The following is a 22,628-nucleotide window of genomic DNA, read 5'->3' as shown; positions in this document are numbered from 1 at the left end:
TAGTTTTCTCCAAATCCAGGGCACAATAAAAGAAACTCTGGTTCTCTTTGCCTGAGTACCTAAAAGCCACTCAGGAAATGAGAATAGGAATGAGAATGAGAATGCAATGGAATGAGAATAGGGGGAAGGAGTAGAGAGGTATAGTTGCCAGTAACTCAGCGATGTCCTGATGCATTCAGATGGGTGGGGGCAACTGGAGGTCACTTTGTGGTATATACTCTGCTCAGGCTAGAACTTATTACTGAGAGTATTATAAGGCCAAATCATCTGAGTGCAGGGGAGCATGTGGCTCTTCCCTGGGACAGGGAAAAAACACATGGATCAAATACACTGGGACAGCAGGCGGAACAGGCAGCCAGTTTGTCCTGAGCCTCCTGGCTGTTCCCAGGGGACAGTCTCTGCTGCTTGGACTGAAGCCTGAGAAGAAAGTCCCTTTGCCTTCAATAAAGATATATCTGGCAGTTGAGGGGTGGGAGGGTGGGAAGGAGTATAGGCTGAGAAGGCGTCATCCTTTTCCATTAGAGCTTGGACTGACTGGGGAGTCAACATCATCCACTAAAGAAAGTGAATCTGACTATTCACAAGATAACTTGCATATTCTTCTGGGGGAAGGTTTGAACTTTATCAAGGGCAGAGATTTTTAGGGTAAAGTAATGGGGGCAGGCCCCAGCTACTATGGATAAAGATTATTTATTTCCTCTCTGGGTAAACTATGAAGGGCTGACTTAGACCTGGGAAACAAAGACTCTGATGCAAGCATTTTGGGATTCAGCCCCTCAGTGTCAATAGCACCTATCTTATCCCTTCTACTTAAAGATCAAGTTGGACATTCTCCCTTATCATCGAACTGACCTCTCTGTCTCCTGACTTCATTAGACCAAAATATGGAATCCCAAGAAGGTGGGGGGAGGCTGATGTACATTGAAATAGGGAGCAAGTGTTGGCTGCTGACCCCTGTGCAGGACTGAAGCATCTCAGATCTCCATTTCAGACAATGCATTTCAATTCTTGTCGTGTGCCTTTGTCCATTTGTATAAAGCAAAGAGCTCTGAGTGACAGCCCCAGTTAGCCTGCATGAGCAGATCCTAATAAACCCTCCCAAACCCCGACCCAAAAAAAAAAAAAAAAAAAAGCCACATGCCTGTTTGCCTGCGGCTCATTATTAAGACACCTTCTCAGCTTAAACACTTAAAAGCTAACCAAATGAAATGACAATTAAGACTGAATTACCCCTTCTATCTCTGAGATGAGTCTATGGGGCCAGCCAATTCTCTCTTAAGAAATAGGGGTGGAGAACAGACCTTGCAAAGCCTCAGTCTTGCCAGTTTATAGCCACTGCCACCCCCTGCAGGCACTAGACAACCTAGTAGGGGAAGCTAAATTTTGAACAAACTAAAGCTCAAAACTGTTTGAAAGTCAAGGAATCCACCAAAGAAATGGAGTAAGGTGTGTGCACTGCCTCCTTCCTGTTCTCTCTTTGTAAAATATAAAACTACAAGCACTTAAGGGTTATTTGGGGGGTAATGGTGTTCAAATACCTGGTTCCACTGCTAAATGCCCCCCCCCCTTCCAACCAATACTATTTACAAGGGAAGAAGGAAAACACAAAAGAAAAGGAAAATATGTTGGGTTTGGGAGTGAAAAACAATATTTACCTAAGTGTAGAATCTTGTCACCACGTCTTTATTCTCTTGCATTTTTCCTAAATTCATTGCCAGTTATACCACTTCTTTATGATGGAAACTTGGGACTGTCCCTCATGGTTATTTATTTTAAAAGCTGCTGAAAAGTGTAAGCCACCTCCTGGTGTTGCCTTTCAAAAGGGGGAAAGAACCCAAATTCGAAGTAAATGTGGAAAGAGCAGTATTGTTTCCACTTGGGCGAAAGCAGATACCCCAATCTAGGCAAAATTGATTCGGAAGCTTGTTGGAAAAAGCCAGTTCTCAGCATACAGGAAGTGGAGCCAATAGGAATGAGCACTTACCCATGTAAAAGGAAGCTTTAATTAATATATATTTCTATCTCTAATATACACATATTGGGGCTAGATCTCTATCTTTACAATAAAATGTGTGCAAATGCTCTCGGCACAGATGAGTCCCCACCTCAGTCAGTATAGAAAAGCATGATAAAGGTTGGAAAAAATGGATAAAAATGTTGAAAGAACCTCCAGTTCCTTATTAGGCGAAGATACAATATTTATTCCTTGTCTCCTGGGATAAATCTCTTCTGCCTATTGTCCTCCCAGTTCTCAGTGCTGATGCTTAATTTTCAAAACTTCTATATTACCAAGGGACCTACGACATCAGCCAAAGAAATACTCAGCAAGTACAAAATCTGTTCCAGGGAGCTGCTTTTGTGCAGAGGGAAAATTTTGTTCCTACAGGTTTTTAAGTGGGTACGAGGCAAGGAGCTATCTGATCCGGGCAAAACCATTACAATTTAGATCTCTATCTATAGAACATTTTTTTTTCCTTAAAAAAAATTGGAAAATACAAGAAGTTTGGATTTTTTTCCCGATTCTTTTTTTGGAGGGGGAAATTGCATCGTAAGCTTTTGGAGAAACCCAACATGTCAACTACCTTTCCGGGACTAGTCCACGATGCTGAGGTATTATTACTTTTTTTTTTTTTTTTTTTTTTTTGAGCGCGCGTGTGTGTGGCGGCGGCGGCGGTGGCGGCGGTGGTGGCAGCTTCCCCTGTCTCTAATCTATATTGGACCGTTACGTTTAATTATAATCTGGCTTTCAGGGGAAGTTAAGGAAGGGAAGGGGAGAAAGTTCGTTATGACATCTGTCGCCAGGAAGGGCAACTCTGTTAAGAAACATTTGCCATAATGAGGGAGAAAACATAATCCTAATAATAAGGGGAGGGTGCTGAGGAGAAAGAGAGACAGAAAAAGGATTCTCAGAAAGGCAAAGAAAAGGGACTGATGGGGGGCGGTAGGTGGACATGGGGGGTGGGGAACAACGCACCCCTTTTGGAACCGGTTTATTCAAGGAAAGGGAAGCAGAGAAGGTGGGTCGGATTCCCTCCCCCAAATGGTTGACTAAAGAAAGTGAGCAAGTTGAACGATTTGCAGAATGGATTTTTTTAAAAAATATATGGACAATGATTTTGAGTAGCCCTGGCCAAACATCTTGTCATGGACAGGATCAGAATTTCGGTGTTGGGATCTGGTTGGAGTGGCGACGCGCGGGAATAGCACTTTCTGCGTATGGGCTCTCTCCTGCTCATGGTGTCCCCGGAGTCAGTTGCAAACCTGGTTCCCAACGCCCAGCTCCCTGCACAAGTCGAGCAGGGGCTGGGTGTGTGTTATGTGTGTGCGTGTGTGTGCGTGTGTGATGTCGCCCGCACCTATATAGGGTGGGGGATTTTTTTTTCCCGCTCTCTCCACTGTGAGGACGAGGCCGCCCACCCCCAGTTCGCCTGTTCGCCAAGGCTCCCTAGCAAAGGCGCTGAGCCCCGGCTGCCGCTCTGCCCGAGCCCTGCTTACTCGCTCTCCTAGGAAAGCTAAAGAGAGCTCCAGGCTCTGGGAGAGTGGCGCCTTGGTTGTAAAATGACAAACCTCAAGTTTTTCTGCTCTCCCCTTTCCCCCTCTTCCTTCCAGATACGTCACGACGGATCAAACAGCTACCGTTTGATGCAGCTTGGCTGTCTGGAGTCCGTAGCCAATTCCACTGTCGCCTATTCCTCCTCCTCTCCTCTAACTTACTCTACCACCGGCACCGAGTTTGCGTCCCCCTACTTCTCCACTAACCACCAGTACACCCCGCTCCACCACCAGTCTTTCCATTACGAGTTTCAGCACAGCCACCCGGCGGTCACCCCCGACGCCTACTCTCTGAACTCGCTCCACCACTCGCAACAGTACTACCAGCAGATCCACCACGGGGAGCCCACCGACTTTATTAACCTGCACAATGCGCGGGCGCTCAAGTCCTCCTGCCTGGACGAGCAGAGGCGGGAGCTGGGCTGCCTCGATGCCTACCGCCGCCACGACCTGTCCCTCATGAGCCATGGCTCTCAGTATGGAATGCACCCAGATCAAAGACTCCTGCCAGGGCCCAGCCTGGGGCTGGCCGCCGCGGGAGCAGACGACTTGCAGGTAAATAAGCATGCAGGGAATTTGTCTGCGCCCTCCCCTCTTCGCCCTCCCCCTCCCACTCCATTAATACTCTGACAGTAAGTGGTCTCTCTCTCTCTCTCTCTCTCTCTCTCTCTCTCTCTCTCTCTCTCTCTCTCTCTCTCTCTCTCTCTCTCTCTCTCTCTCTCTCTCTCTCTCTCCACACACACACACACGAAACGTTATCAAAACAATTAGAGGAGGAGTGTGCCCATTCTGTCCCTCTTATTGGATCCAGGCTTTTCACCTAGAAGCGAATTAGTCCGGCTAGCTGCGGCCCCTACCTTTGGCCAGTACTCACAGAAGTCTTTTGTGAATCCACATTTCTGACCCCGAGCGGAGGGGTGGGGGAGATCAGGGAGGCTGGGTTTGAGTGAACTCGACTCAGAATAAGACCCGATGAGTTGATGACCAATCGCACCCTCAGTTTACATACTTTGCAGGGTCGGGTCTGCACTCCTGTTCCAGGAGCTCGTCTTCCACTGAGCCTGTGGTGATCTTGCTATGTAAGGGGGAAGGCAACTCGTTTATTCTTGGGAAATTGTTGGAACACTGAGCTTGAGTAAAAGTTTCACCAGACACATGAGATTGCTATGTAAAGTAAGAAATCTGTAAATGAAAACCTCGAAAATCAACCCCAAAGAAAGAATCTGCACAACGCACTTTGTCAGAGTGTAGCATTGAGTCTAATTCTCTGCGCCTGGTGTTTACCCACATTCACAGCCCTGTTGGATGACTCACATCATTATTTTTTCCTTTTCATCTCATTATGTTTTGCTTAAGATGAACTCCTTAAAAAGACACACGTGAGGAAATAGAGAAAGAGCCAAGGAAGCAAAAGAAAGAGGAAGGGAGGGAGAGAGGGAAGGAAAGGGAGATGGCAATTAGGAAGGTAGAGAGGAAAAAAGAAAATTGCTAAAACGAATTCAGACCCTGTGAAAACCTAACTCAATCAGATGATCTCTCTCCTATTTTCTTCCTTAAAACATTTTTTTGTACATTCTTTGCCAACAATAGAATTTATAATTATGCAATCATATTATCTTAGGCACATTTAAAACAACTAAACCCACAATAAGAATCTGAGAAACCAAAATTTGTATCTTCTTTTAGTGGAAAGTGCAGTTCTATCTGTGAGTCCCCATTTTTTCAGTTTGCCCAAAGCTGGCCAACTTCTCCCCACTCCGCAGGACGACTGGGGAGATATTCCAGGAGCATACGTTGGAGACGTAAGAGATCCCTTGTTGCGCACAGAAAATCTCCCCCCCTTGTATACCTATGAGCAAGGGATTATTTTTAAATTAAAGTGAAAGTCCTTACAGTTCCAACAAAGGGTCATAGCTGTAAGATCTATATGGAAGAAAAAAGATCTGGCTCCGTAAATTTTGACTTTCTACACTTATATTCACAAAATAATTTTATACGCTCAGGGCATTTTTACATTTTACACAAGGATCCCCTTATGTCTCAAGAGGGAAAAAAATCTGCCATTCAATGCTTAGCTCAACTAAAACCTATTTACTTCTTTTAATAGCCACGTCTGCTGCTGATTTTTTTGTATCTGTACAAATTTTTTTTCTGTGCTAGGCACAAAGCAGGGCATTTTTCAAAAGAGGGGATTAGAACATTTGCAAGCACCAGACAAAGAGAGAATCCTGTGCAAAAGGACACCGTAGTTTATCCAATTTTCGACTTAGTGCCATTCAACTGGTCATTTATGCAATGTCATCTGACCAAACAACATGTTTTACTTATGAGGGGGAAAAGTTTGTTAAGTGAAGGGACCAAGATTCATTTCTTCCAAGAAAATAAACATCTTAACAGAGTGGGAGGGAAAGTGGTTCTTTCCCTTGGAGAACTTCAAGGCCCTTTACTTCTACATTTCAGATATTTTGAAACATTTTCTTCAGCCTCTTTTTAATATACTTATTCTCTCTTTTCTTTTTTATAACTCATTCTAAAGTGACATTGCACATACTAAGGAAGGAACGACTCCAGGGCAAAAGATGAAACAGGGTATAATGTATGATAAAAAGTATATATATTTACATAGCTACATATATCTATAATACATGTCTGTGTGTATACACACACATGTATGTGAATTCTATGAAGGACATTTGTAAATCTGACAAGCTATTTTCTTCCACTCTTCCCAAACAAGTTAGCAGAATGAAAAAGAAAGAGTCATAACTACATTTAAAATGAGAAATGAGGAGGGAGTGTGTGGGAGAAGCCCGTCTCTCTCCTTTTATTTCTTCCTTTTTAGAACATTCATCAGCATATGCCTCATTTCAAATGCAACAAATGTAAATATACTTTTCCCTGCACAGAATTTTAAGTGAAAGTCCAATGGTTTGGAGGGCGGTCTAAGTCTGCCTAACAGATGCAAACAGTCTTGTGGCTTCAGTTCCATCTTTGAGTCCCCTAAAAAGATTTGCTATGGCCAACAAAGAAAACTGTCACACCTTTTCCCATCACCGCTTTAATTTATGCTCAGTCTCCAAGTTTTTTTTTTTTCATATTGATTTGATAATCACTTTAAGGCAGAACATTTAAAATAAGAAAGAGCTGGTGAGTAGGTTGAAAAGGGGGGTCTTACAGGCCTGCCTCAATATGGTGAAAATGGGGAGGCAAAAGGGAGCCAGGGCTGTAAAGGTTGTTTTGTAAAGTGGGTTTTTATTATGCACCGACTCTCTCCGCATTTACTTAACTCTTCACGGGCTGTTGGGTAGGTTAACACCCTTCAAGGCCTCTTTCATGTCCAATACCTCGTTTGTTTGTAAAGGAAAATGAGCCTTTAACACATTTTGAGTTAGGGGGAAAAAAAGACAGATGCAGAAAAAAATTTTTTTTTTGTAATCAAAAATCAGCAAATCCTTTCCACCTTTCCAGCTCAAGTGATTCCTCAATGCATTAGGAGCCTGAAGATCTACAATGAGTGGACCTGAAGGTATTTCCTCCATAAGGCCCATTTTGGGTAGCATATAGGACGTTTTTATCTTTGGGTAAAACAGGACCCTGACATACACATCTTGATTCCTGCATGTGAAATAGCTCCTGTGTGTTCCCAAGAAACCCACAACCCCAGACTTGATCTCCAGGTAAATTTTCTCCCCCCGTAAAGTGCTGAGTACACTCTCTGTATATATTCTATGTGCCTTGATGAAGACTCAAAGGGCTTTTCATTCTCTGATGCCAACATGAAAGGCTCCCAGGCACTTTGAAGTACAATATTGTATGGTGATATAAAATGCATACCTTAAAATTTATACAACTTTTAGATTGTGGTTTTTCTTGCATTTTTTTTCTTAAAAATGTTTTCTGGCTACCTTGTCCTAGCTCAATGATTGCTTTCACAGGTCTACTGAGAAGGGGTTGAGGGATGGACCAGTCTGAAAAACTACCCACATGACCATACCTATCATATCTCAGTGATTTTATTTTATTTTTCTTTTATTAAGGGCTCTGTGGAAGCCCAGTGTGGGCTCGTTCTTAATGGCCAAGGTGGAGTGATAAGAAGAGGTAAGTAAGAACATTTTATTCTAAACATTCTCCTCTTATCTGTTACTTTGCTTTGAAGATCTGGTGTGGTTTTAAGCATTGAATTTCTTGTCTGCTCATTAAGAAAACAATTACTCTTAGTCAGTTATTCAAGTTCCATACAGGCATATTCACATTTAACATTTTTCTTTCTTCCATTGAGGCTTGAACACAGGTTAAGCCCAAGAGACTTGTGCTAGGCAATATCTGCTGCTCCTCACAGAAGTGACAGAATCAAAGTTAGAAGAGGGGGGAAACACTGAAAAAAAAACCCAACTTTTCACACCCCCTTCCCCAATCATCAATATCACATCCCCGAGCAGAATTTCTGGTCTCTTTTAGCTCTAATGTGCCAGCCACAGCCTGAGTTTTTGAGGTGATGGTGTTAGCTTGAGGCTTTGAGGGATTCTGTGAAAGGCTAGATCATTGAGGCTTTAGAGGAGGCTAATGAAACACCAATATTGTAGCTGCCTTATTTTCCAAATGTCCAGAACATTTCTTTCTTTAAGGGAGGGTGGGAGGAGGCGGTAGTGTTAACTGTACCGGATAAAGCTTTCTTGTTCCCATCTGTTGAGGAAAACATCTGAATCCAGAGTTACCCATGGAATTGGAAGGTGGGGGGAAGGCGAGAGAAGAGGAGAGTGCTGTTGCTTTCAGCTCAAGCACTGAAGGGGGCTGCATCTCAGATGTTCCGTTTTGACAAAAGGTTTTGAACTATGACATTCACAGGGCCTCAAGGCACTGCAGATTTTGCTGGCTTCCATGCTTAACTGTACCCAGAGCCTCTGAAGTTTATTTTTCTAGCATGCTGAGTAACCCAAGGAGCACACAAGGCAAGAGGGACCAGCTGTTATCCCAACTTCATACGAATTAATAAGATGTGGCCTATTCACCAGGACTAATTCCTGCTCCAGGGCCACAATTGTCGTTAGTAACCAAACCACTAAAACTGAGTTACTTCTGATGGTACCAAATTAATGTGCTCCAGTCACTCCCTATTTCTTTGAAAACTTCTTGAATGATTTGATTTTTCTGAAGAGAGACATGTGCTGTGAGAAACAGAAGATTCTTTTGTGTTTAAACTGTAGATCTCCTGAAGCAATATGCAATATGAACACTTAAATTCAAGAGGAAAGAAAACAAAGGGTGTTTTACTTTTCGAACTTGGCTACTGCTGCCGTGTATGTTTGGAGTTTATGTTAAATTTAAAAGAGCTATTCACCACTTGTTTCACCTTTCAGATATTTAAAAACTATTTTTAAAAAAATGTCTGATATTGCTCTGCACAATTTTGGGTGTTTTGTTTTGCTTTGTTTGTTTGTTATGAGCAATATTAAGCTTGCCAGTACTCAGGCATATTGTAATGATATGAAATAGGCCCAAGACTAGTGAATATGAAAATTAAACATATATACTATTGGGCAGGTAAAAATTACACAGTAAAAAGGGGGACCCGTGAGACTCACGTGCTGATTGGGATCATTTGAGGCAGGCAAAACTAAAGGTGAGGCCCAGCGCTCTGGGCGCACAGAGATGTCGGTGGTGCTGAAGGACAGCGCCACTAATTAGGGACCGCAGCCCGCTCCTCAGAGAGGAGTAGCTCGCGCTACTACAGTTTTTCCATGCAGTTCCGTACTAAGATTGCCTTCCTTGATGCTTGAAAATTACATCCTATTGCACACTAGGTGACAGAGGGTGGAGATTATTCAAGGATGAGGATGGGAGGCCTCGGGTGTGGAATCAGTTGAATTGGCATAGAAAGGTTTAGGTGATATCCCCTCACACGTTAGCATCCTTCCAAGAAATGCAAAAGATTTAAGAGATTTAAGAGAAAAGAAATGCAAAAGATTTAATCTACAAGGTGCAAGCTGAGGTCTTTCCAGAGCCACAGAAATTGTGTTCCATAGGTGATGTTTTATTTTTCTTGTAGTACTCAATACCTATTTTTTAAGTTAAAAAAGCATTTCTTAACCTGCTTTTTGAAACAAAAGGTTGATTTTGTAGGAAAACAGCATAACTCCAAAGATAAAGGAAATGTCACTTGGTGTTTATGTCTGTATTGTTAGACTAAACCTTAATCCTCCACTTCGAAGAATTCAAATTTTAGCTGCCGAATTTATTTCATTTTCACATGTTTTAGAGAAAGGCCAATTAACCTGTTTGAACCCTGAAAGATGTATGTCTATATGTATTGGTTTACCCTGAAACTATCAATATTCATGACAGTTTAAAAGTGGATATCAAGGAAGGGATATATGTTTTGTCAGACCCTGCCCTGCCCCTTATCTAAGGATTCTTTATTTTTAAAGAAATTCTTAGGAAGCTCCTTCTCTCTATGGTCACAGTTATGAATAAGACTCCAAATATCAATAGCTTAGATCAGTTTTGTCCATCAAAAATCAGGAGGACATTAATTCCAGAACTCTGCTTTTCTGCAGTCCCTCAAGTAACCCAGTGTTGTCTTACAGTTTAGATGAGAATGTGTTTATTTTTCAATCCATACTTTACAGATACTTCCTTGTATAAAACAGGATTTCTTGAAAAACACAACTTTTCTACTGTTTTCTGGTTTTGGCCAAATTCTTGGATAAATTTGCATTTCTAGTGGTATCCAGAATTTACATTGCAAGAAAAATAAATCTCACTTTCAAAGACCCCTTCGAGTGTTTTTCTTGAAGAAAGATACATGCCTGTGTAGTTTACATGAATTCATCATGATGAAACTATCCTGATTTGCAAGGGGGAGAAGGAGTTAGGGGCCGTTAGTTATCTTAAATTTGGCTACTTGTAAAGAGCAACATGCCATTTTCTGATTCACTTTGTTAAGTAGAAAACATTGTTTGGGGCCTATAATGAGAGCCTGATATCCAAAAAAAAAAAAAAAAAAAAAATGCGTGAAGAGGAGTTATCAGCAAGGTAATTACCACCTAGATAAAATATTTGCCACCGCCTCGAAGGCGCAGCTCCCTGCGCGCTCACTCTCGGTTAATGGTGTGCGCGATTTTGCCCGCAGCTCCTCCACTCCAACCATCAGAACCAATAATCTTTACTTTACCCTGTGCTCGAGTATCGATAGCTTCTTTCGCCTCGGGCGTTGGCTTTGATATGTTAATATTTCTGAGTAGCAAATTCTGCAGAGATCATATTAATGTTGTACGTACAGAGTGGAGCTTTGCCTTCGTTGAATATTCAGACACTGGGTTTCAAAAGGCATCTCTTGAAGAAATGAGGCTTCTATTTACAGGAGTCGTCTATGTTTTTAATCATTAAAAAAGAAGAAGAAGGAAGGAAGGAAGGAAAGAAGGAAGCAAGGAAAACTCACTCTTCTTTTCCCGGTGAATCTTCCTTACCGCCCCACCCCAAACCCCTCCCTTTGTCAGCCGCTGGTCCCTTTCATTTCTCGCTCAGACGTTAATAATAAGTGAACAATGTTGATGATGACGACGACGACGAGGAGGAAGCTAATAATGGATCCAGATTGGAATCAAACAGGGTAGGGTTTCAATTGGATAGGGGACTGTGGCCTTCAGATGAGGATAGAGGTGAGATGAGAAAACTCAGCCTTTCCATATGTGGGTGGAAAGTGACATTTTGGCCCTGGTCTCTTTTGTGAAATCGGGATGGCAAAAAAAAAAAAAAAAAAAAAAAAAAAGCGGGGGGGGGGGGGATGAAAAAAGTGAAGAGGGGAAGCGCCCTTGTTTCGCTTTGTGATCATTCTGCCTTGCAGCCCCAGGCTAATTTCAGAAGCTTAAATACCGCTGTAGCCTCTGGGCCACGCGGAGAGGGAGCGGACCCGGCCACTGGCAGGCAGGAACGCTTTCCCTATTGCCCGTGGCTACACAAAATACAAACTACTTTGAATCAAAACATTTTTGGGGAATTAATATGATTTGAACTCCGCACGTTTTAAGCGAGCTGGAGTTTGTCAGATCGCTTAGAGGTGACTGGCACTCCGAGGCGGAGGCATTTACGCTGAGGACAAACATTGTCAGATCTGATTTAATTTTTTAAATAATATTGCCTTGAAACGCTGCTTTAGCTTCAATCGCCCTGACTGCCAATAATAGGATGGATGGAACTGAATGCCTTCCCCTATTTTGCCGCCCTTGTGGCGGCTCACGTACTCCTTGAGCAGGAGGATGCTCCTTCTCTGGCTGCTTTGGGTTTCTAGAGGGCCTGAACCTTGGAGTCCCCGGTTGGAAAGAATCAGTGACCATTTCAGCAGCTCCTGGAAGGGGTAAAAATCAAGGGAGGGAAGACTTGTTCCTCTTCTTTGTTAGCACCCCCACTCCACCCCTGCCCCCAGTAAAAAGCAGGTACCCTGAATCTCTCTTTCCTGGAAGTCGCCAGAATTCCTTTCTGTGATTCAACCTTTGTAGGTGAGAACGATCCAGAATACACTTTGAGCCTCATCTTCTGCCTTATTCCCCTAAAACAGATTTGAAGTTCAATCTCTATTATATGAATTCTAAAACTTGTGTATAAAAGTACCCAGAGGCCTGATTTGTTGGACTTTGGTGGTGGTGGTGGTGGGGTACTTTCCCATAGTCTGCTATCTTCTCTCCCGGTTTCTTTACTGCTTGAAAACTCACCAAAATCCAAAGCACTCTGTGCATTGGGGAATGGAGATTAATCCTCCACACACACCATAACGCACACCACCACCATTAAACCAGCCATTGTCTGGGTGCAAACCTCCCTTTCTTTTGTTCTGCCGGGAATCTGCACAGGAAGGAATTTATTCAGCCATGGTAATCCCGTTATACCTGTAATCGGAGTATCCCTCCTCCGAACAGTACAATCCGTTATGACGCATCATCAAAGGCCAACTAGCTGGCAATTAAGTACCCACCCCATTGCGGTTTGATTACAATTAATATCTGCTGCCTTGGGGAGAGGAGGTCACATGTGGGAGGAGGATTGAGAAGGGAGAAAGGCTAGAGGAGAAGCAGCCCAGAGAACGATACTACCCCACCCAGCTCACACGCGCAGCACACCTCGCAGAAATGCAGCTGCAGAACTAATAAGGACAGGAAACTCTTGTAATCGCTTACACATTTTTAATGTGTCAGGGAAAAAAAAAAAAGAGCGATCACTGGAGATGAAGAAGGGGAAGAAAAAAAATCCCTGCCGTTTGTATTTCTTTCATTTGAATTGTAAACATCTGTTTGGCTGTAAGGCGAACAGAACATTTATTTTGCTCCCAAGATTTGGTCTAATTATGTCAACACCAACGCGGCGATGAGTGGGGCGGTGCAGCGACTTTGGAGAGGCTGCGCGCTTGGGCCCAGCGCCCGGAAGCTCGACAGGAAGTATTGATCGCACCTGGAGAGCGCTGGGGACCTCTTAACGCAGCTGGGTGTGTTCTTAGAGAGGGGCTTGAGGGCGGTGAGACCAGTTTGTGGCTCAGAGCCGCTTTCGGCGCTCCCAGGGAACCACAGCTCCTTGGAGGCAGCCGCCGCTCTTTCCTCTGCCCTAACTGCTGGGGATGAGAAGAGGAAAAGCGGTCCCAGTCGCTAGAGCTTGGCTTTCCTGTTCAATTGCAATGCAGAGGGTGGGTGGTTTTAATGTAGCGCCTCAGATCTCACCCTGCGAAGTGGTAAATTGCTCAACACAATAGCTGTGTTGGGCAGCCTTTGCTCAGGTAACTGAGCACGCGCGTGCGCACGTTCAATTCCCATTTTCCCTCCTCATCAGCTAGAGAGATAAGTAGAGCAGTTGTGAACAACCTCATAGTTCAGATCGATTGAGACCCAGATAACTACTCTCCAAGATGCTTGGGTCGCTAGTTGACCAAGTTTGTACTTGTAGCCCAGTACTTTTTACAACATTCCACAGTGTGCCTGCAGACACAAGGACAGATGTCCCCAGATTTGCCAAGAAGAGTGTAATCCCAACCTTCTTCAGACTGTGCAGGATCTAACAAGGTATGACAGCTGAAGGATCTGCATTGATGTATTCTGTGCCTGGTTTTGTCACCCCCACAATCTTTAGCTAGCTTATTCCTTTTGCTTTGGCAAAGTTATTCCTTTTTTCTAAAGTCATAAACTAGACAAGTGACCTTGAATATATAATTCTTGATTTCTACATTGTTGCTATAGCTGCTCATTAGAGTTTGCAATATCACTGGAACTAGGGAGTCTTGTTTCCAACTTTGAAAATAGTGACCTTCATGTCTTTATTGCTTCTGTGCACTATTAATGGAAAAGAGATGAACTCTGGAATCTTGCATGAACACTCTGGTTCTGGCTGCAAAGACATCCCTAACTAGGGTGCTGAATAAAAAATGAGACCACATAACTCAATGAAAGCTGACATGAAACAAAGGTACCATGATGAACTTCAGCCAGTAACCCTTGTTTATAGCTTGATGAGGTCCACTCTTTTATGACTTTCCTTCTCTGAGGTCTCATCATGCCATCTGTAGACTGGGTCCCCATAGAGAAGAACTAACCCCTCACTATTGTCATTGCAAATGCAAAACTTTGGTTATGTTGACTTTTTCCTACCTCCATAAAAAGTGAAAGATTGAAAAGAAAGATATCAGGTTCCCCAAGTTGCTGTAAACTCTACAAGTTGCCAAATCTTTAGCCAGAACAAGAGAGTTCCCCAAGGCTGCAGCAATGCCAAGTATCAAAGCAACAGAAATTCCCTTTAAAGATGCTGTGACATAAAAAATAAAAGACTCTAGAGTTGATGGCTAATCCTGAATACAAAATAAATCCTTCAGGCAATTTGTGTGTGCATAAAGCATACTGTTAATATGCAGCCTGTGTAATTTACCTAATACATGCCTATTTGAGCATAAGCCAGAAACCCAAACTGGATGTAGAAAAGTCTCAGGGCTCAGGGAGTTAGCACATTACCAGGTAGCAGACTCAGTGGTATCGCTGGGAGCAGCTGGCTTTCAGCACATGGCATTCACTTTGTCAAAAAGGTGGTAGTTTTCTAATGGAAAAGAATTTTATTTAACTTCTTTTACAAAAATGATGATCATTGGCATTTCTTTAAATCTGGTGTCTAACACACTGAACATTAAAGAGAAAAAAGTTCTAAAAAGAGAGGAACACTCTAAATTGTGTCCTTCTCCTTCCTTAGCAGCTAGCAAAATCATATGTACATTTGCTCAAATGCTTTCTTCTCCCACTCATAATAAACTTGGGACTGATTGGGTGAGATTCCTTTTTCCCTCAAATATATACTGGCTAGTGTTTGAGAGAGGAATGTTAATGGAAGAATATAAATTTACTTATTATTCATATGACTGTGGGTAAGTACCTTTTCTAGAGAGGGCTATGTGAATTTTGAATATAGACATCGATTTTTATTCTTGAGGTTTAATATTTTTCTTCACACTAACCTAAATCCTAAAGTAATCAGAGCCATGATTCTCACAGTATGACTCTAAACAGCAAATTTATTTATACTCATTTTGCTCTCCTGTTCAACTTTTGAAAAGTGACCTTTGTTTATTTTTTTTAAGTGCATTTTGGATCTATAGGTACCAAGGTAAAGCATTAATGAAAGTGACTGTTAACCTCAGACCCAGGAATCTGGGAATTTGTTTTTACTATGATTTTTACTATGTTATTTACTGGCTTAAAATCCTCTCTGGGAAGTGAAGTGCAAAAGCACAGGTGGATTTATGTTTTCATCTCCTGAAGAAGGGGAGTTATAGTCTTCTGTAGTGTGGGCTACAAGTTTGACTCCACGCAATGGACCTGAGTTTGGCAGTTGAGGTTATGACTTCTCAGATGTGAAACTGAAAATAGGTGCCAGGAACTGGCATGAAAATTTTGGCTAAATATAAATATAAATATGTTGCAGCCTGGAGAGCCTTTGCTGACACTCTGAATGTCTTACCTTTTGTTTTAGGGGTCATTCAGGGATACTGACAGCCTTAGAATACTTAAGGAGAAAGACCTTGGTCTTTAGCACTTTCCAAGAAAATTTGGATGACAGTTAAACAGCCAGGAAAAATTCCCCAAATTGCAGAGGTGTAAATAGTTTAAAAGTGGGGCAAGGTTAGCTAGCCCTCTCCTCCCCTGTCAGGGGTCCTTCTGTCTTTCTAAATGTTGTCCAGGTTCTTTAGGCTTCCATGAAAGGAACATGCCTAAATCTGACTGCCAGAGACTCCCCTCATATAAGTCACTGTGCTGCTTAGTAATACATGGTAGGAGTTACCTGGGAAGCAAGTGGAGAGTCCTAGTCTGGTGCTTCTCAAACTTCAATGAATATATGTACTAACAGGGGGTCTTATAAAGTGCAAATTTTGACAGAAATTCTGAGATTCTACATTTCTAAAAGATCTCTTCCTGTCAATTCTGCCTCTATTTATGTATGTATGCATTCGTTCATTCATTCATTCTGGGAGTGCTCCATCAATGAGTTACATCTCCAGCCCATTTATATCATATTATATATATATATTGGTGGGGGGACAGGGTCTTACAAATTATCCAGACTGGCCTCAAACTTGAGCCTCCCAACCTGCTGCAACCACAGGCATGTGCCATTATGCCTGGTTCCGATGCTATCTTTTGAGGACCACATTTTTAGTAAAAAAGATCTTGGACCACACTTTTTTGCCATTTTTCTTCCTTTTTTCCACTCATAGAACTCAATCCTTTATTGGAAACGAGTCTCAAGATTGCCCATAACTTAAAAAAAAAGCCATAGCATGCTCAGAAAAGCCAACTTGAATTTGAATTCACCACTAAACCTTAAAAACTTTCCTCATAAGGCTCAAAGCAAGATGAGGTAGGCTTGCAGTTCTAGAACATAAAGCCACCATCCTAGCAAGGGGGACATTGGCCTAGAACTTTTACAGTGAGTGAGAAATTTGCCAGCAAGAACTTTCCTCACTGATAAATCCCCTTAGGTCCTCAAGTCTACTTCAGTGGGTGAGATTACAGAATATCCTGTGCTGTACCTGAAGCAAGGTAAAGCTGAAGGGATTTTTTGGACCCTGGGAACAGGGTCCAAAACTCCAGCATGTCAAAATTCCTTTGATGATTTTGCTATTAATAGTTCCCTTTGCTTTTCACTCTAATGGTAATAATAAAAACAACCATAGCAATAATATTATTTATAACTGACATTGTTACCATGTTCAGATCTTGTGGTATATTTTCCTGTGTGTGCCAGTTTACACATAATAAAAGAATTTGACCTGTCATTGCCTGTATGGGTTAGAAGTTTCTGGCTATAAGCAGATTATTTTTAGTAATATGTCAAGATTGAATGACTGTGGTGCCTTTAATTATTAGGTGGATGAGGGAAAAGAGATGGAATTCTCAAACATTTTGGAAAAGAAAATAAATCACGCATAAAAAGTTTCTATCCATGTATGTGTGTGTACACATACAGATACAACCATGGATAAATAACACTTACCTTTCATGTGGTTGACTACTAGAATTGGGGTTTTCAATTAATAGTGGTGTTTAATTAATTGAAGTGTTTCTTGGTGTGACTGGTGAGCCAGGCTGTATTCCAAAAGATGCCAATTTTCTCTAAAATTACCATTGTATACTCACAACCATTTTCTGTGTGATATTGAAAAGACGAAACTCTGGTTATTATTTGGAAGGACATCTTCAAAGGAGCTCTCTGAGATAATGTGGGTGATTTATAAGTACAATTGCTGTCACGTACTACTTAATATCAAGTGGTCCCTTGATATTAACTGCCTCTCATATACTTTTCTTCTCCTGCCTTCACTAACATGTTATATACTTTTTCCTCCCAAGGTGGCACCTGTGTGGTCAACCCCACAGACTTGTTTTGCTCTGTTCCTGGTCGTTTGTCCCTTCTCAGTTCTACTTCCAAATACAAGGTGACCATTGCTGAGGTAAAGAGGCGGCTCTCACCACCCGAGTGCCTCAATGCTTCACTCCTGGGAGGCATTTTGAGAAGGTAAGTTAGCACTAGTTTCAGCACTGTCTGTCTGTCTGCTAACTACTGATGCCACACCTTCAACCCTCAGTCCTTATGTCTTCCACCCAATGTATTCTCCATGTCGTCAAGTCTTCTCACAATTTTCTCCAGAATGTGAACTTTCAAAACCTATTTTTATTTGTTGTTGGACAGAGCAAAATCCAAGAATGGAGGCCGCTGCCTGAGAGAGAAACTGGATAGACTTGGCTTAAATTTGCCAGCAGGAAGACGGAAAGCAGCCAATGTTACTCTCCTTACTTCCTTAGTTGAAGGTATGATTTTTTCAGTACTGTCAAGCAATGATGGAAGGTCGAAAATTCTTTGATAGTCAGGTTTTTTAGATTATGTTATTTTACTTTTTTATGCTATTAAGCATAGTTACAGGTGAGTTTCCTAATTAATCTTGGCAATGATGATTAAATTTGGCTTAATATAAGACTTAAATTATTCATAGGATGTTAATTAACTTACTAATTTTAGCAGTATTAGGGAAGAAGACAATGGAAGACAATGGAATATTCTCCAAATATTTGCTAAATAATAGCAACAAAAAACTGGCTATCTATTTCATTTTTATTATTTTAGAGTATAGACAAATCTGATTTAATTTATTATAATTCAGCACAACATGATCTGCAGTATAAATAATTCTTTATGAAGAATTCACAGAAGTCTAGGCATGATACTAAGGGCAAAAGTACATTGTGTTAATCCTAGTAGATATCTCTTGAAGCACAGTGAAGTTCCATGGCTTTATGGTGGGATACGTTGGGTCAGAAAGGTGAAGGTTAGCTAGTGGGAGAGAGAGAGAGGTGGAAAAAAATTCCCAGAAGTTATTTTTTCCCAATTTACATATTCTCCTTTGTTTTTTTTATTCTATAAGGACTAAACTTTACACTTTCTCATACAATCTTCTTTTAAGGAGAATTATTAGGTACTTAGCAAAAAACTTTGTGGGGATAGTTTTTTAATGTCAAAGAAAAGTTCTTTCATAACCCAGAAGGCTATGGTTTAAAATGTGAGTGACAGGGGCCTTTTGTGCTAAGCCTCACCTGAATGCACCTTTGACACTTTTCTACCATTGGTTATTCGCCAATATGGTACTATAGAGAGTGGTAAGTGACCGAAACACAAAAACAAACATCTTGACTTTTTTCTATATTATTAATACACAATATTTACTGTTCAATGTTAAAATTTAGTGAGATATTTACATTTATCTTGAGAAAATTGCTTTAGGGATTGTGCTACTAACAATTGTCTTATGTGCTAATAGCAATAATGACAACAATCACAATATTATTTATGACAAATATTTAGTAAGAATTACTCTTATAGGTTGAGCACCCCTTACTCAAAAATTCAAAATCTGAAATTTTCCAAAATTCAAAACTTTTTAAAATTCCAACATGATGCTCCAAGGATTTTGAAGAATTTTGGATTTTGGATTTTCATATTAGAGATGTCAACTGGTAAGATATTTGCAAATATTCCAAAATTTTTGTCCTAAGCATTATGGTTAAATGATACACAACTTATGATGTTTAGATCTTGTGCTGTGTTACCTGTGCTTGTTGATACTGAGGGCTGACCCATGGTAGGGTGACTTGACTTATCCACACATGTTGGCTGGGAGAACTGAGGAAGAGCAAAGTAAAATCATCATCATCATCATCATCATCATCATCATCATCATCATTTGATTCTAAAGAGAGATGGATTCCTGCTCAATTTAAATAAAAATATTAAAATTATAGCTATTTTTAAAAAGAACAAAACACTTGTTGAGGATAGAATAAAGGAGATTTAAGAATTTATGTGGAGCCAGGTGTGATTGTGCATGCCTATAATCTCAGCAACACAGGAGGATAAGGCAGAAGTATCACAAATTCTCTACTAGCCTAGGCAACTTAGTGAGACCCTGTCTCAAAATAAAATTAAAAATGTCTGTGATGTGGCTCACAGTAGAGCACTTGCCTAGCATCTCTGAAGCCTGATACTGCAAAAACAAAAAACAAACCAATAACACATGTAGATGGTCATTATTCTCAAACCAAACAATGTGGAAAAATCAAATGAGAAGGTGTGTTTAAAAGTGCTTTGGCCCCATCACCGAATTAATTGAAATTCAGTGTGGGGTATGACCAGACTCTCCAGGTGATTCTGATGAATGATAATATTTAAGTAAAACTGATGCTTCTTGGGATTCTTTTCACTTCCCAGGATAGATTGACTATGAATTCTCATAAAATTTGCAACTTTCATGAAAAGTAAAGATCTCAAAAAAAGACCTCTCTCCTGAGAGTCTTGAAAGTAATGGCCAGTACACATAGAAGATCCATAGAGAGTATGTTCACAATTATCCTTATTGATTTCAAGTTAGTCATGAGCACTGGGGTATCCTGTATAGGAATCATCTGTCCATACTAACCAAATGGGTACGAATCAAATATGAAATCCTAGAATAATCCCTGGGGTCTTTGATCATACCTTCCCTATCACAAAAGTGCCTTGCTTGTGTTCTAGTCATATGGCTCTGGCTCACTCTTAACAACAAACCTGGGATAAAGAAACTTAAGATTTTAATTGAGTGCTTATTGAAATCCCTCAAAACTTCATAATGTAGACAATCAAATCTGTTAGTGATGAATTCCAGGCACTTTGGTGGAACTTTGGAACAGAGGTTTAGGGACAAAGGGACATTTTGCATCCTTCAGGGGCCCTTGTATTATGACCCTCAAACTTATTTTCATGTACAATTTTTAAAGTTCCACAAGTTTGAACAATATTCTTGATATCTTTTTATTTTGTGTTCTTTTCAAATGCTAATTGTAAATTCCCTAATTTTCATAAATCACTATTAAGGTCAGGATTCATGACCAATAGTATCAAAAACTACCAGTTACATTAAGGCACGAGGAGAACCTAATATTAGAAGAATATGGATATTTCATGTAAACTGAACTGGCTTCATTATAACCCTGGGCTGACAGGAAGAACAGCCTCAATGTTGAGGATTCTCCTGTACCTATTCTTCCCCATATTTCAGTTGGTTTGGTGGCAATGGCTGAAAACTCTTTTCCAGACAGCAATGCCATGTTCTGCACTAGGCTCCTGGCCTTTGAACTTCTGCAGGCAGGGTTGGATGTACACAGAGAAACGGAAACCCAACACTGATTTATCAGTCTCCTGAGACACTTAAATAGTTGATGCTTTTCTTTAACAATTCTGAGACTTTGATCCTTTTAGATCCAGAAAGGATCTGAAGTTTGTTCTGTTTGTATAGTTTATCATATTTACCATTTGATAAATGATCCCTTGAATTGAACATGCCTATGGTTGATATATTTTTTTCTCCTTAGTCAAATATTTTTGTAAGAGCCAGCAACATTTTAGATATTTTTTGGAAATTTTGAAACTAGATTCCTAGTCATCAAAAATGGTCCATCAGGGGCTGGGGCTATAACTAGGTGGTAGAGCACTTGCCTAGAACATGTGAAACACTGGGTTTGATTCTCAGCAGCACTACATGAAAGTAAATAAATAAAATAAGAGTATTCTTTCCATCTAAAACAACATTTTTTTAAATGTTCCGTCAGCTTTCTTAAAAACATAAAGTTTGTGGAAAAGAGCACTACTCTTTTTTTTTTCTTCAGTTTTTTATTGATATCCCTGCTTTACCACCTGAATTTCCTACACTAACACATATATGCATTTTAATCACCAATAGCAAGTAATTTTGATTCTTTTAAAAGTGTTTCTTAAAATTCATATAGAGTAGCCTAGCCAAGCTGAGAATATTAGTTTCTCAAACAGCTTGGTGACCCAATACATTACTAGTGTTCAATCATCTCCCCACATTTTGGTACAGTACATGAAACAAGAGAGAAAAATGCTCAATTGACATTATTTCTGATAGATCAGATGTAAAAATAAATCCAATGAAGTTCAAATTTCCATGACTTTATAGCCATAACAAGCTCTCAATGCAGAGATGATATAATCTTTATAAAGATCCCATCAGTAAAGAGTAAGGTGTTTCATGATGGGTATTCAAATTAGCAAATTAACACTTGTTTTTCAAAAACAGCCATTACTGACTTTGCAGGATATTCTTGGGTTTCCATGCTCACCTTGGATTTTTAATCATTTTGTTTTAAATTATTTTAAAAACAATTTTTCTATGTTTCTATTAAGTAGACTTATTCTACTGATACTTCCATCCCATAGCATTGTTCTTGATTCCACATTTTGGAGTCATTATTTTAAGAGGTTATTTGGGGAATTTATAAAACAGGGCTGTTTAATGTAATTCTGTAATATATTTTAATAATTCAACACATCTCTGCTGCAAATATCATCATAGCTTGTAAGCAATGGGATAACTGATTAGAACAATATGTCAGACTCTTTTTAATTTATCAAACTTCTTGAGAAGTGATTATTTTCCTAAGGCAGGCATTTTGAGTGTTTTTTGTTTTTTTTTTTTTTTTTGTGGAGGGGGATGGGATGGTCACAAAACATGGAACATTTAATGGAAACAACATAAAAATATTTCAATCTAGAGTCCCATGAATGTAATACCTGATCTTACTCCCTTTTCAACCATATGTCTTCACCTAAAGTTTCAGTATATAACTATCATTTATGCCCAAGTTCTCTTACCCTATTTTCTTATAAGTCTGTTCTCTACATTTCTCCTTGTTAGTCACACTACTCTAATTTTTCCTAATTCCGTTCTAGTGTCTATAACACCAGAGAGACATCATTCTCTGGAATCTGTGGTGGCTTAGCATTGCTTAACCTAATGCACTTATCTTCCTGAGGAGACATCAGGAAATTTCCAGACTTTTCTGCAATGGAAACACTCTATCTCTAGAAAACATTCAAAGAATTTGGCCAATAATATTGTTCTAGTCCTAACAGTCTTGCTATATTTTTACTAGTTCTGAACTGGCATGTTCTGTAGCTTCCCCCTGCATTTCACTCTGGAACAACTTTTGCAGAGCTGGTGGTCAGTG

The 22,628-nt window shown here is 40.5% G+C and overlaps 1 protein-coding gene across 1 annotated transcript in view; it reads left to right on the top strand.

Annotated features, from left to right (window-relative positions):
• Tfap2d (transcription factor AP-2 delta) overlaps positions 1-22,628 on the top strand; it is a 66,482-nt gene that overhangs the window by 4,324 nt on the left and 39,530 nt on the right. Inside the window, exons 2-5 of the mRNA XM_046458610.2 lie at positions 3,610-4,107; positions 7,590-7,650; positions 17,421-17,586; positions 17,761-17,879. Of these exons, the coding sequence (XP_046314566.1) occupies positions 3,610-4,107; positions 7,590-7,650; positions 17,421-17,586; positions 17,761-17,879 (844 nt within the window). The remainder of the gene's footprint in view (positions 1-3,609; positions 4,108-7,589; positions 7,651-17,420; positions 17,587-17,760; positions 17,880-22,628) is intronic.

Source organism: Marmota monax, unplaced genomic scaffold, assembly GCF_021218885.2.
Source record: "Marmota monax isolate L192 unplaced genomic scaffold, Marmota_monax_Labrador192_F-V1.1 WCK01_AAM20220418_F8-fsc00191, whole genome shotgun sequence".
NCBI lineage: Eukaryota > Metazoa > Chordata > Mammalia > Rodentia > Sciuridae > Marmota > Marmota monax.
The sequence above is the reverse complement of the archived record's forward strand: the minus strand, read 5'-3'. Positions and strand labels throughout refer to the sequence as shown.